General features: G+C 38.8%; 1 protein-coding gene across 4 annotated transcripts in view; it reads left to right on the forward strand.

Annotated features, from left to right (window-relative positions):
- Positions 1-15,070, forward strand: part of NT5C2 (5'-nucleotidase, cytosolic II) — a 104,111-nt gene that overhangs the window by 87,849 nt on the left and 1,192 nt on the right. For 2 of the 4 annotated variants that reach the window (XM_061193736.1, XM_061193738.1), the window contains 12 exons: positions 4,881-4,972; positions 5,148-5,205; positions 6,224-6,317; positions 6,964-7,017; positions 8,984-9,067; positions 10,116-10,157; positions 11,624-11,731; positions 12,008-12,074; positions 12,798-12,968; positions 14,355-14,406; positions 14,523-14,583; positions 14,727-14,903. In XM_061193736.1, coding sequence (XP_061049719.1) covers positions 4,881-4,972; positions 5,148-5,205; positions 6,224-6,317; positions 6,964-7,017; positions 8,984-9,067; positions 10,116-10,157; positions 11,624-11,731; positions 12,008-12,074; positions 12,798-12,968; positions 14,355-14,406; positions 14,523-14,583; positions 14,727-14,903 — 1,060 coding nt within the window. Of the gene's footprint in view, positions 1-4,880; positions 4,973-5,147; positions 5,206-5,426; positions 5,514-6,223; positions 6,318-6,963; positions 7,018-8,983; positions 9,068-10,115; positions 10,158-11,623; positions 11,732-12,007; positions 12,075-12,797; positions 12,969-14,354; positions 14,407-14,522; positions 14,584-14,726; positions 14,904-15,070 lie in introns of those variants that run through there. The other 2 variants (XM_061193741.1, XM_061193746.1) reach the window with 2 other exon arrangements.

The raw sequence follows: 15,070 nt of genomic DNA on the forward strand, positions 1-15,070 counted from the left end.
TTTATATTACAATGAGTACCTTCAGGTATTTGATCATGTGGTTAAAGTTTTTTAAAACATGGGGTTAAAAATGAATACAGAGTGACACTATTTAAAACAAATAAGGATATGTTTTATTTTCATAATTAGAATATTTCCACTATTCTTACTAATTTGGACTTTTCACCCTAGTAATAAACAGCAGATAAAATTTAGTATCTAGTGTTTTTTTGTGAAACATCTCAATTTTTTCTTTAAAAATCACAATGCCACAATATGACAGTTTCTATAATTGTGGCTTTACAATTACAGTATATATTTTCTCTACTGTTATATTACCTAATTTACTACTGACACTGTATTAGGATCACAGCAACTCTTAAAATCAAAATGGGTTAAGTGTCAGTCTGTTATTTATGTTCAATAGCAAAGTAGTAAAAACCACAGTCTACAATGAAGTTGTTAAAGAGACAGTGTCTTTTTGGTAAATACACTTTGTGATAAGAGACACAAACTAACAAACTGTACCAGAGTTTCCTTTAAATCTGAGGTCACAGCAATGCCCTATTTGGAATTGAATCACATGTCACAAGACTCTTCAGCTGGCATTACACAGGCTAAACAATTTCCAAGTGTACAATTTCCAAGTGAGAACAGTATGAAGTGAACACCCTACCTTGACATATCTGGTTAGGCCAGTGGTTATATCTATCTTCCTTTCACTGTTCCTCTCGTGAGGGGTTTGTTCAAGTTCATGAATATCAAAAGGCAGGATTTAGAATGTGAAGTGACTGGAAATAGTACTAAAAACCCAAGCTATTTTATGTATAGATATTGTCACTACAATTCAGAATCCCAATGATGATGAACCAAGGTTCTATTTATGAACGTCTGAAATGGACTTTTGTGTTACTGGGTAGGGGTATAGTCAGAGAAGAAAAGGAAGAGAAGAAATTCTATATATTAGTACTACAATTAGATTTACTAACTCAAGATCCATAGACCTCCTTTCTTCCCCCCCAAATAAGCCAATAAAGTTTCCAAATAGCTCCTTTGGAAATACATTTAATATTGTTTCAGAAATAAGTCATTTATGAGTAAATGCAGAATCATTCAAACAGTACTTAGCACTGTACAGTCTTTAGAGTTAAATAAAAAAAAAAAGTCCATGGAGAAGGACAGAATGAAGATGGAGGGAAAGGGAGATAATTATTGAAGTATAGTGGTGGACAAGGTTGGAAGGAAAATTAGGGCTCCAGCAAGCATCACCTTATATGCCTTGCCAATTGAGTTGGAGCCTCTTTTCAGACAATGGTAAAGGCTTTGAAAGTTTTAGACTAGGATAATATTGAGATCAAATCTTTATTCTATGGGTCACAGATAGTTAGCAGTACTGTATTATAACTTTTCTTCCCAACTCCAAGTCTAACATCCCTTCCTTTATGATACATTACCTCCCCATGAATTAATTTTTATTTTAAATGTATACTAGCATGACTTGACACTTAATTTAAACAAAATGTAGGGAATTCCCTGGCGGTCCAGTGGTTAGGACTCCGTACTTTCACTGCCAAGGGTGCAGGTTCGATCCCTGGTCGGGGAACTAAGGTCCCGCAAGCCGTGAGGCGCGGCCAAATGTTTAAAAAAAAAAAAAACAAATATAGTAGGGGCTTCCCCGGCGACGCAGTGGTTAAGAATCCGCCTGCCAATGCAGGGGACATGGGTTCAAGCCCTGGTCCGGGAAGATCCCACATGCCACGGAGCAACTAAGCCCGTGCACCACAACTACTGAGCCTGTGCTCTAGAGCCCGTGTGCCACAACTACTGAAGCCCGCATGCCTAGAGCCCGTGCTCTGCAACAAGAGAAGCCACTGCAATGAGCAGCCCGCGCCCTGCAACGAAGAGTAGCCCCTGCTCGCCGCAACTAGAGAAAGCCCATGTGCAGCAACGAAGACCCAACGCAGCCAAAAATAAAATTAAAAAAAGAACCAAAAAAACCCAAAAAAACAAATATAGTAAACAAAATGTAATCGCTAACTGTATTTATAAGTCTGTTTGGGTTCTAATTGCCTAATAAATAACTATATTTAGGTAAAGGAATTATTCTTTAATGATGAAAATGTCATCTTACTAAACCTGACTGAGGAAAGCGTATAATTACTATTCCCTTCTGCCTTAATTTTCATTACAGAAAATATTGGAAGGCTAGAAGATATGCTATTCCATAAAGTTATTCTTTATTGGGAACACTTATTTCAGAAGGGTGACTAAGACAGGGAGCTAATGTGATTTTATATCCCTAACTAGAGTTTATGCCATTTGTAGTTAACAAACACAAGCAGGAATTTACCCAAGTTATTCTGAGTATGAACTTTAAATTTGGTGTCCTTTATTCAAAATAGTTAATCTTCATATTTCACTGTGAGGACTGTGCATTTTTATATTTTAGTTTTTCTCCCTTTTGGTTTCTCTGTAATATATATATATTTTAAACATCTTTATTTGAGTATAATTGCTTTACAATGGTGTGTTAGTTTCTGCTTTATAACAAAGTGAATCAGCTATACATATACATATATCCCCATATTTCCTCCCTCTTGCGTCTCCCTCCCACCCTCCCTATCCCACCCCTATATATACTCTCTGTAATATTTTTATTAATACTCTCCCCTTCCTCTTCTTGCAGTGTTTTATTTCACTCTTCAAGGTTCTCATGCATCTCTAACTTCTGTTTTTTTCACTGGCTTTTTCTTTTAAACTCTGAATGTCCTCCATGGATCTAGTCTCAATCTGCTCTTCTTTCTCTGCACTCTTAAGTGGCCTCTTCTGCTCTGATAGTCTTCCTGACTTCATTTATTATCTGTGCAGAGATGATCCCAGCTATCTCTCAAGTTTGAATCTCTATTTTAAGTTCTTGACCTTTGTTTCTAATTGCCTGTAAAAATATTTACTTTTAGATTAACATATCCAAAATAAAATTCCTCTTATATCTACTTTTTATCTAGTTTTCATGATTCTGTTTATGGTACCACCACCCTCTCGGAGACACCTTAGTGTGAGCATCATCATCTTTGGCTCTTATGTTCCTCATCTACCACATCCGATCAGTTGCCTTGTCTTGTTCATTTTACCTTGGCAATCTCTCTTGAATAATTCTTCTCTTTAATTTCCTTTGCGCCCACTCTAGGACATGCCCCTCCTGCTCTCAACTGGACTACTACAGTAATCCCCTGATTTCCCAGGCCTCTGTCTCTGTGTCAGTTAGTTTTTGCTGCATAATAAAGTACTTCAAAACTTAGTGGCTTAAAACAATGGCCATTTGATTTAGCTCAAAATTCTGAGAGTCAGCTGGGCAATTCTGGGATTGCTCAGCTGATCTAGAATGGCCTCACTCACATGTCTGGCAGTTGGCAGCCTGTTGGCTGGGGCACCTCATTTCTGCATGTAACCTTTTATCCTCCAGCAGGTTATCTCACTCTCATTCACATAGCAGTCTCAGAGTTCCAAGTGCAGCAAGAGTAGGCAAGCCCCAATACACAAGTGTTTTCCAAGTCTCTGCTTGGATCCCATTTGCTGCCATTCAAGCCTGTATTCAAGGATGGAGAAATAGACTGAGCCTCTTAATCGGAAAAACTGCAAAGTCACATTACAAAAGGATAGGAAGAATTTGTAGCCATTTTTGCAACACATCACATTTCTTCCTCCGTTTTATCCTAAAACTCCTACTAATTTAATATTTTTACAATTCAGCTCTGATGGTTTTATCCTTCTGCTTAAAAACTGTCGGTGGGGACTTCCCTGGTGGCGCAGTGGTTAAGAATCGCCTGCCAGTGCAGGGGACACGGGTTCAAGCCCTGGTCCAGGAAGATCCCACATGCCGCGGAGCAGCTACGCCATGTGCCACAGCTACTGAGCCTGCACTCTAGAGCCCGTGAGCCACAACTACTGAGCCTGCGTGCCACAACTACTGAAACCCGCGCACCTGGAGTCCGTGCTCTGCAACAAGAGAAGCCACCGCAATGAGAAGCCCACGCACTGCAACGAAGAGTAGCCCACGCACTGTAAATAAGAGTAGCCCCCGCTTGCGGCAACTAGAGAAAAGCCTGCAGGCAGCAACAAGGACCCAGTGCAGCCAAAAAAACCCCAAAACTGTCAGTGGTACTGTTGCCCCTGAATGAAGTATAAAAACAATAGCATAATTGCCTCAATTAGTCTTTCTAGCTTTATTTTTCTCTGTTCCCCTTTCTCAGACTAGTTTCTGGATTCGTCTATCTAGCTTTCAAGGACCAGCTCATATGCTACCATTTTCATGAATTCTTCCAAGATTTTCCTCTCCACATTCCCACATTCACTTCTCTCTACCCCTTAAGTTGAAATGGTCTCCCCTTCTTTGGTTTTCTCATAGCTCCTCGCACCTTGCTTGTAGTTGTGATTTTTTTACCTTGTTATAATTGTTTGTGTATGTGACTCACCTCCCTTATCAGACTGAGAAATTTTTAGGGGCTGGAACCAAGCTTCTTCCTTTTCAGAGCTACGCATGTGTTTTTTGTTTTTTTTTTATATTTATTTTTTTATTTGGTTGCCCCAGGTCTTGGTTGCAGCACGGAGACTCCTTAGCTGCAGCTCCAGGGCTCCTTAGTTGTGGCATGCGAACCCTTACTTAGTTGCGGCATGCATGTGGAATCTAGTTCCCCGACCAGGGATAGAACCCAGGCACCCTGTATTGGGAGCACGGAGTCCTATCCACTGCGCCACCAGGGAAGTCCTGCCATGTGTATTATTTGGAACCCTGCCTTGCACATAGCCACCAAAATATCTGAATTAATTTTTGAATGATGAATATGTCTCGGAGTTATAATGTTATTTTTGAATGTCAGTTAATTTAAAATTTTTTCTTTCAGACCAGAAACTAGAGAGCAGTATCCAAATAAATTTATTCAACGAGATGACACTGAAAGATTTTACATTCTGAACACACTATTCAACCTACCAGGTAGACTCATTCTGTGCTTATATATTATACATTATATATTCTATGCTCATTCTATGCTTATATATACTGATGCCTTCCCTTCTTTCCATAATCGTTTGTCTTTGCGCAAGGACATAATGAAACAAATTTCATTATCTCACTTCTAGCTTATGAATATCTATTCTTCATTTTTCAGAGACCTACCTGTTGGCCTGCCTAGTAGATTTTTTTACTAATTGTCCCAGATATACCAGGTATGTATATACTATAATTTTCTTTTTCCAATTGATTTTTTAAAAAATTAATGTACAGGGTTTTAGAGAACTGGCCACTGCAGGTCTTTTCTGCTTTTCTGAAGTGAATTTAGTGCTAGTGAAAGATGCCACATTGCCAGCCTGAGAGATGGGACAGCACCAGCAGCTCCATGCAGGCTCTCACCTCCCACACGGCCCTCTCCTTGCCAGTGTGCTGCAGCCATGTTTGGAAGGGACCACTTCTGATTGGCTTCTCCTGGGAATGAAGACGGCCAGCAGAGGTGCTAATTGTGACAACTGAGTGGGAGGTTTGTGTGATGATTATCTGTCCAAGCAGAATTGCACTAAAACCCCCCAACTCATTTCACAGCAGCTACCCAGGAGCCATTCAGGGATGGTAATTTAGTTTCATTCCCAGGCCCAGCAAGATTTAATTGAGGAGTAAATACTGTTTATCCTCCCTGAAGTAAAATTTTGCTTAAGTCTTGAAAAAGTTATCCTTTCCTTTCTAGGGAGACTTGTAAGTTCAGCCGTATGTGCCAGAGTTTGCAAACTTATCCTCTTTAGGCCTTATCCACTTCAAGGCACTAAATTTGGTGGAGCACTAAGTCACTAAGATAAACAGAAAATAGACAATACCTTATTAGTACCTAGAGACAATGTCAGAAAAGTGAGGGTAGAGAGAACCTAAATTACCAATTTTAAATGTTTCTTTGATGGGAACCTGTTTCTTAAAAGTGATAAAGGACCTGATATTTTTGGAACTGGCCTTTTAGCTTCCATTCAGTATATTCTTCTACTACTTTGTATCTGTTCACAGTTATTGTATTCCATTGAACACTGCAGTCATCTCTGGTGGTCAGAATGGGTTTTCATTAGGGAGTAATTATTTTCCAAATTAGCCACACGGCCTTTATTATGTGACAATGGAACCTTTGGGTCCCCTGGGCAATGTTTGATATTCATTTTATTTACCCTCTTTTGGATTCCCTGTCATGTTCTTTTTATCTTTCCGAAGCTGTGAAACAGGATTTAAAGATGGGGACCTCTTCATGTCTTACCGGAGTATGTTCCAGGACGTAAGAGATGCGGTTGACTGGGTTCATTACAAGGTACCTAGGAGCTGCTTCTTCACCTGCTCACTGCCTGGCATGTGTTTTTTATGGTCTGACATTAACTTTCCAAGTGCAAATAGAGCAGAATTGTTCATCTGTTAAAAAAAAGGGGGGGGAGGGATTTGCCTCTGGTGATAGCTGTCTAGAATACTTCTGTCCTTGTCTTTGGCTGTCCTGCTTACAGAGGTAATGCCGGTCTTTCCTCAGTGGTGGTGCTTGGCTTCTAGATCTTATTTCAGTTTGCATTTCCCAAACTTACTGGAAGAGATTTTAGCATTAGGATTATACTTACCATATCCTTTCAGAATGATCATGGTCCATTTGTTTTTTCCAAATACCTCCCACTTGGCCAGTAACATTAACTAAGTAATATTATGTTTACATTTATTATAAATTGTGCTGAATAAAATATGAAATGCCTTTTGATTTCTAGTTTAAAATAAAAATAGTTTTATATTTTAAATACATTTTGGAGGTGGAGTTGCAGCACATCACATCTGCCACTTTATCCTGGCCTTGTTTAGTTTATCTACTTTTCTGGAAATACTTAAGAAATGCATTTAGGCTGACAGTAGTCACAGTTTTTATAATAAACTTAAAAATTGCTTTTGTTCTCTTCTTGCTTGCTTTTTTCTTTCTCTAGGGTTCCCTTAAGGAAAAGACAGTTGAAAATCTTGAGAAGTATGTAGTCAAAGATGTAAGTAATAACGGGAAAAATAGATCTGCATGATAGCTTCCTTTACCTATTAGGGAAATTAATAACAAGCTTATTTATAATGAAATGGACAAGAGAAGATATTTCTCTGTCGTGGCAGTTTAACACACTCCGAGTATAATCACCAAGAGTTTTCAGCCGGAGCATGGGTTTTACTTTTTCTTGTTTGTTATTAGGCAAGAAGACCCAGTATTTCATTTGTCCTTTTAGCTCTAATTACAATAACAGCAGCTAGAGTGGTTACTTTGCGCACATCACTGTGCTAAGTGATTACATTCATTATCCCATTTAATCTTCCATATAACTGTGAGTTAGTTACTGTTACCGCTGCTTTATAGATGAAGAAACTGGGGACTTAAATAACTTGCCCAAGTTCATACAGTTAATAAGTAGTAAAGTCACACCTAAATGTATCCTGAATCATAACCACAGCGCTAGATCATCTAAAAAATGTACATATGTGTGACTGTTATTTAAATTGTCTTTAACCTATCAACAGGGAATAATGAGGAAAGCTTTAAAATACTTCAAAAGACATTAGTGGAAAACCTAATAAAATTTTTAAATATCTGTAGTTTAGTTAAAAGCATTGTGCCAATGTTAATTTCTTAGTTTTGATCATTATACTGGGGTTAAGATGTTAATATTAAGGGAAGCTGGATAAAGAATATATAGAAACCCTCTGTACTATTTTCACAACTTTTCTGTAAGTCTGAAATTATTTCAAAATAAAAAGTACACACAGACACACACAGCACTGAGATGAGATACTTCTTCCTTTTCTTACAGAGTAAAAGTAGAATGCAGTTATTTTCTCAAAGTTCTTTGGTAAAGATTTCTTATTGTTTTCATTCTTTGTACCTCCTATTTCCCGTCCACTCCCACTCCCATGATTGTTGTTTCAAGAAAGAACACTGAGGGGTTCAGGAGGATTTAAGTGAAGGAAGCTATTTACTGTGAGAGAAGGAAAGGCTGTTTTTCTTTCTGGTCACATCAGGAGTTAGAATTTCCTCATGTATCTGCAGGTGGGTCTGGACATTTCTAGGTTGCATCACGACACATCATGTCATTTCTGCAAGGTATTTCGTAAAATAAAAGTATACACAGTGAAGCCGTATCTAATACTCTCCATAGAGTATTTAGCTGATGATGTTTAAAAATCAGCTTCTCCTCATCTCTAACACACTTAATTCACTTACTTTTAGAGATTACAAGGTAATTTAAACTCTTTCCTGAGGCAGACATAATGAGGAAGTTAGAGATATGTTTTTAATAGGCATATAATCATTTATATATTTTATATATAAATCTATTATATATACACCATGTATATACTACATATATGATACTTAATTCATGCATAGTGACAATGTGGTCTTCTAAATGCAAAATTCTGAAACCAACCAACCAACCATCCCTTAAAGGGCATCCCCTATTCCTATTTCAGTGGACAAAAGTCCAGTGTCTAACTACTCCACAGTGTAAATGAATATATACAGATGGTCCCCAACTTAAGATTTTTTGACTTTACGATGGTGTGAAAGCAATACACATTCAGTAGAAACAGTATGTGGAATTTTGAATTTTGATCTTTTCCCAGGCTAGTGATACGCCCTATGATACTCTCGTGATGCTGGGCAGCAGCAGTGAGCTACAGCTCCCAGTCAGCCATGCGATCACGGGGGTAGACAACTGATAACATCCATTCTACTTTTCACTTTCAGTACAGTATTCAATAAATTACATGAGATATTCAACCACTTTATTATAAAATAGGCTTTGTGTTCGATGATTTTGCCTAACTGTAGGCCAGTGTATGTTCTCAGCACGTTTAAGGTAGGCTTGGCTAGCTGTCATGTTTGGTGTATTATCGGGACATAACCCCAACATAAGTGGAGGAATATCTGTGTGTTTTAGTGTTTCGCTCATCATCATAATTATATTTCAGGGAAAACTGCCTTTGCTTCTAAGCCGGATGAATGAAGTAGGGAAAGTATTTCTTGCCACCAACAGTGACTATAAATACACAGATGTAAGTGCTTAATATTCATATTTGTTTATTTATACAAAGGAATTATTTAGGACTGAAGAACTGTGACTATAATGAGGAAGATAGTTTATTAAGTGAGGGTATTTTATTGCCATTTCATTTTGAAAGCAGAATGAAAAAAGCAAAAATATATAGCATACATCAGAGTGGTTCTCAAATTTTTCTAAATATTTCTTTTGACTATTTTCCCTGATTACAATTGGCTACTTGAAGGTTTTCTCTTTGGGGTTATTTAAAACATTTGTGCTGATTAAAATGTCTTCGTTGTCTCTTTGTGCTTCATTTCTAAAACTTGAGAAGTTACACCCTTTATTATTGCTCATGTGTACATATGTGCCCTCCCTGCTGTTGGGGAGCCAGACAGAAATAGATGGTGCTAAGATGTTTTGACTCTTAGCCATCAAAATTTACTACCTCTTAACTTAAAAAAAAATTTTGCCATGATTAAAGCATATAGAAAAGATGATTTAACTCCTTATAATGTTAGTTTTGCTAAGACAGTTACAAGTTCCCAGTACTAGCAAGAAGCTCAGCACTCCCCAATCCTCTTTATGTAAAATGTTGATTTAGAAATTTGGTGATTTGGAGTAAGCAAGTAAGTTGGCTTGGTTGGTCTAGGAACAGTAGTAAGAGGGCCAAGGTATATTATTTCCATGTGAGTCATTAGTTATCTTTACACCCTTATCTCAGATACACCTTACCTCCAAATATGTGTTCCAGTCCACTAGAAGAACTGGATAGGAATATATGGATGTGAATCTGTACAAAAAAATCTAGAAGTCTGTGTTCTACTGAGAATGTCAGAAGCTTGCGTTTGTTTGCTATGATGAAGCATTCATTTCTGGCTTCCACTGCCATGATTTCATAAACTTTAGAGGAAACAAGAATGTGATGAATCTTGTATTGAAAAAGACATGTCTTATAAAAAGCTTATTGTGTCTTATAAAAAGCTTGTGTGATTTATTTAGGTGTCATATATGTCTTGCAGAAGTAGTATATGGACCTTATGTTGGATTTTTTTTTTTTCCAGAAAATTATGACTTACCTGTTTGATTTCCCACATGGCCCCAAGGTACTCTATGTAACTTAATAGACTGTTGCTTTAGTAACAATGAATGCATTTAATATCCTGGAATGTTGAGGGTAAGGAATTGGTCAGGAGCCATCCAGAAATCTTCATTAATATTAGAAGTAATGTCGGGCTTCCCTGGTGGCGCAGTGGTTAAGAATCCGCCTGCCAATGCAGGGGACACGGGTTCGAGCCCTGGTCCGGGAAGATCCCACATGCCGCGGAGCAGCTAAGCCTGTGCACCACAGCTACTGAGCCTGCGCTCTAGAGCCCGTGCGCCACAACTACTGAAGCCCGCGCGCCTAGAGCCCATGCTACACAACAAGAGAAGCCACGGCAATGAGAAGCCCGTGCACCACAGCAAAGAGTAGCCCCCTCTTCCTGCAACTAGAGAAAGCCTGTGCACAGCAACGAAGACCCAGTGCAGCCAAAAATAAATAAATAAATATTAAAAAAAAAAAAAAAGTAATGCCAGGAGCTAGTGTAATTTAAAGTTGCTAGCAGTTTGAAAACTTGGTAGACAGAAATAAAAGAGATTCATGTGGTATTTAGTAGGATGGGATCAGAATAATTTTTATGCCCAAGAAATTCTATACAGAATTGTTACATTTGTGTGGCAAATAAAGGAATTTTCAGGTTGAAGAAGATAATGTAATTAAAAGAAAGAGAGAAAATGTATATATTCTTGCAAACGTCTAGATTCTGCTGTTAGTTATTGCTGAGTTCTGTGCCAAAAGAACAGCTAACCTTGATACTTAGCAGAGAAGTCTTCATTCCTGCAGTATGGCCATATTTAGATTTAAGGAATACTCATTGCAATTTAGTCACTAGGCTTCTTTGAATAAATGCATAAATAACTGTTTTGAGATCACCTAAAAGCAGAGTAATGGCAGTGCTCTTTGGCTTGACCTTAAAAGGTTAATGCCATGGTTCCAGTTCAGGATGGAAGTAATGTTAAGGGGCATACCTTCTACATTAGTGCTGATTAGCCTGCCATATAAGCCAAAGACCAGTGTGTACCTGAAACCATCATTCTGAGAACATAACCAATGAAATCTGCTAATAATAGTTCCACGTCAGTTGTATACTTCAGTTCTGATGCTAATCTGCCTCTTTCTTAATCTGTCTCTTACATATTTGTTTTGCAACTCTCCTTAGCCCCTTTGAGCCTCTTATAGCCCATTTTTAGAGTGTGAGCACACTTTCTTTCATACATTATATTGCTTGAAATAAATTATTAAGTAGGTGAAACGATTTAAAATATAGAGGTTAGAGTCATTATTTATATTTTTACTTTGCCTGCTTCCAAAAGGATGTGGCTTATAATAAGCCACAATGTTTTTAATAAAATAGTGGGATTTTCTGGTTATACTTAGTATTTCTACATTGCTTTCATCTGATTGAGATGAAACATGAGTGCTTTAAGGTTAGGAGTGATGTTTCGGCTTTTGCTGTTTCTCCCTTATCAGCCTGGGAGCTCCCACCGACCATGGCAGTCCTACTTTGACCTGATCTTGGTGGACGCACGGAAACCACTCTTTTTTGGAGAAGGCACAGTACTGCGTCAGGTGGATACTGTAAGTTGAGAGGAAGGTCTATCTGCGAGCAATTACCCTTCATGTTCCTCCTTTCCCCACTCCTACTCCCCCTAAGGAAACGTATTTTTAACTTATTAGCCATATCTCTCCTTGGAAGTTAATCTAAGAGTTTTGGTCTTAATTGATACAGCAGAATAATTCAAATGAATATAATTCAAAAGTGACATTCATTTGGCTGCCTAGCCAAGTAGCATTTTGGGTGGAGATTGTGATAGAAAGATAAAGCATTACAAAGTCCATATTCTTTTCTCACAGAAAACTGGCAAGCTGAAGATTGGTACCTACACAGGCCCCTTACAGCATGGCATTGTCTACTCTGGGGGTGAGTCACAGACTTCCCTTTATTTAGTGTAAGTCTTTGCTCAGACCTCATGTGAAAGCTTTGGTGTCCTCCTGGCACAGTGCCACATATACTCTTTAGAATTCTAAAGATATCGTCTCCTGATGGTAAACACTGCAATCACCTACTAATACAATAGGAGTCAGGGAGAAAGGTTTTGAGAAGTGGTCAGTATGTCCTAGTGAACCTTTGATTTTCACTAAAAGGATCAGTTTTTTCCAATCCTCCTTTTGCCTATTTGAGGCATTTTCTCAGTGTCTGGAATCATGTCGGGTGGTTCCCAAGGGGTCCTCTAGGGGTTTTTAGGAGCCCCTGTGGACACAGATGTGTATTTTGTTGGAATGAGAAGCAGTGGAACAAAGCCAGCCTAATGGCAGATCTGTGATGAGAAATGGCAGTGGTACTTTGAAGGGTTATGTTCCCTAAAGCTGAGACGTGTAGTTTTGTTGCTCTTGGGTTTAGTGATCAAGAGCTCTGGTGAGCACAGTGGAGCTAAAGGCCTTGTCTTAGAGGCACTAAAAAGGTTGATGAAAAAAGACAATGGTGAGTCTTTATCTTTAAGAAAGGTGCGCCCTTTTTTTAGTGTGTTCCTCACATAGTTAAAAGAATAAAATTAATCTGTATTTAATGGTTATGGTACTTGGAACGCTGGTTTTTAATATGGAGACATTTATTGTTTTCTCATTGTTCGTTCCATTGTTTCAGGTTCATCTGATACGATCTGTGATCTGTTGGGAGCCAAGGGCAAAGACATTTTATATATTGGAGATCACATTTTTGGGGACATTTTAAAATCAAAGAAACGACAAGGGTGGCGAACTTTTTTGGTGATTCCTGAACTTGCACAGGAGCTGCATGTCTGGACTGATAAGAGTTGTAAGGAGCCATTATTCTTACTTTATAAATCTTTGACATAGCTAGTTTATATCAGAATGGCCAGCTATGAATCAATCCTCTTTGATGAACCATTACTTTGTATGCAGGGGGTCAGAGGTGGTCAAAAGATGGGCCCTTATATTTGGATACCTCCTTCTCATATAGCCAGATATTTCACAGAAGTCCAGAATTTTGAGAGGTTATCTTGTTCAGCCTTCTTGAATCCCTTTAAAGTTTAGAATATTACTGGTCTGAGTTATGTTACAGTAGCAACGGAAAGTGAACGCTGCTTACCTCTGCAGTCCCTTATTTGTTCAGCCATGCCTGCTAGTTCCAGTCTCTCCGCTACCAGCTCATAGCTGTGATTCTGGGGCATTGATGGCTCTGAGTGCTGATCACCTGGTATTTTTTTTATTTGCTCTTCTGAGAAGTAGAGAATGAGGCATTCTCTGAACTGAGCTATACTCTGCACTGAATTGAGCTTTGACCCTAGTTATGTAAAGATGTTTGTTCTCCAGCCAGTCCTAGCTAGCATCACTCACAGTGTGGTGGAAGGTCCTGGCTCCACCTTACTATCTTCAGCCCTCAGGCAGGTTACTGAAACACCCTGTGCCTTAGTACCTCAAATGTGAAAATGAGGGTAACACCTACTCTCATAAAGCTGCTGAGACTTACCTGAGGCAATGCCTGCATAAAGGAGATAGAAGTAACAACCTTTCTCAACCGAGGCTCCTCATCTGAACCACAGAACAGACAAAATGATTTGAATGACTCTCGGTTCTCCCAAAGATGGTAGATAAAGAAGATTTGTTATATACATTGGATACATCATGGCTTGATTCTCGTTGGGGAACCCAGGTTGAGAAAGGCTAGAACACACAGAAAGCATGCAACGTATAGTGGCTGTTGCTATTGTTTTTACTTCTTGGTGGGATTTTCTGGCTAGCCTTTCATCTACATTTTCAACTTTCCACCTATAGAATTTTAGAAATCTAGTTGATTTGGTTCTGTTTTCTGGACTTGTGACTCATTCTTTTATCTAAAGATGGAACTGTTAACACTTGCTTTGCTGACACACCTGAGATGGGGTATGAATTGGCACTTTATAAGCTCAGAATCAGCATCCAGTTAGGAAACTATGTAGTGGGTGGTTTTAAGTAGGAGGAAAGGCAGTTAAAGAGGAAATGCTGGCGTCATCTGCTTCCAGATTCCAAGCAGTGTCAGTGGGTTTTCCCGAAGGTGGTGGAAGGAAGTCATTTTACACACTCACCTATGGCTTTACTTTTCAGTCATATCTGCAACCTTTTACTTTAGTTGTAGCAACAGTTAAAAACTAGATGCTCTTTGATTTACTTAAAACATTTTCCTTTTTCTTCCAAACTTTAGCACTTTTCGAAGAGCTTCAGAGCTTGGATATTTTCTTGGCTGAACTCTACAAGTAAGTTTCCTAACCCTAAAAATTTCTTCCCTAAAAACCATCTACCTCTTCAGGAGTCACTTAGATGTAAGAGACGTCCTTTCTGGAGATTTTCACTGGATTTTTCTTGTCTCCAGGCACCTTGACAGCAGCAGCAATGAGCGCCCAGACATTAGCTCCATCCAGAGACGTATTAAGGTATCCAAATGGGATTTGGGAGAAAACTTCGAAAATAAACTTTGATTTCTGTATTTCTGATATTATACAGGGAGTGGCACATAGCCAGTGTTCAGTAAATATTTATCGAATGAGCTGAGCCTTAATCTTGTTCTTTGCTTTAGAAAGTAACTCATGACATGGACATGTGCTACGGGATGATGGGAAGCCTGTTTCGCAGTGGCTCCCGGCAGACCCTCTTTGCCAGTCAGGTGATGCGCTATGCTGATCTCTATGCAGCATCTTTCATTAATCTGCTGTATTACCCGTTCAGCTACCTCTTCAGAGCTGCCCATGTCTTGGTGAGTTATATAGCCTAAGGCTACTATTTGCAGTTAAGATAATGCTGTTAAGGCCAAGATCTGCCACTAGCTATCTGGCATGGCACAGGAAAGTTTAGATCATTTCTTTCTAATGTGCAAAGCCCATAGCCAGGTTACATGGTTGCACAAAAAGGAGTTTTTGAGAA

Source organism: Eubalaena glacialis, chromosome 1 (genome assembly GCF_028564815.1).
Source record: "Eubalaena glacialis isolate mEubGla1 chromosome 1, mEubGla1.1.hap2.+ XY, whole genome shotgun sequence".
Taxonomy (NCBI): Eukaryota; Metazoa; Chordata; class Mammalia; order Artiodactyla; family Balaenidae; genus Eubalaena; species Eubalaena glacialis.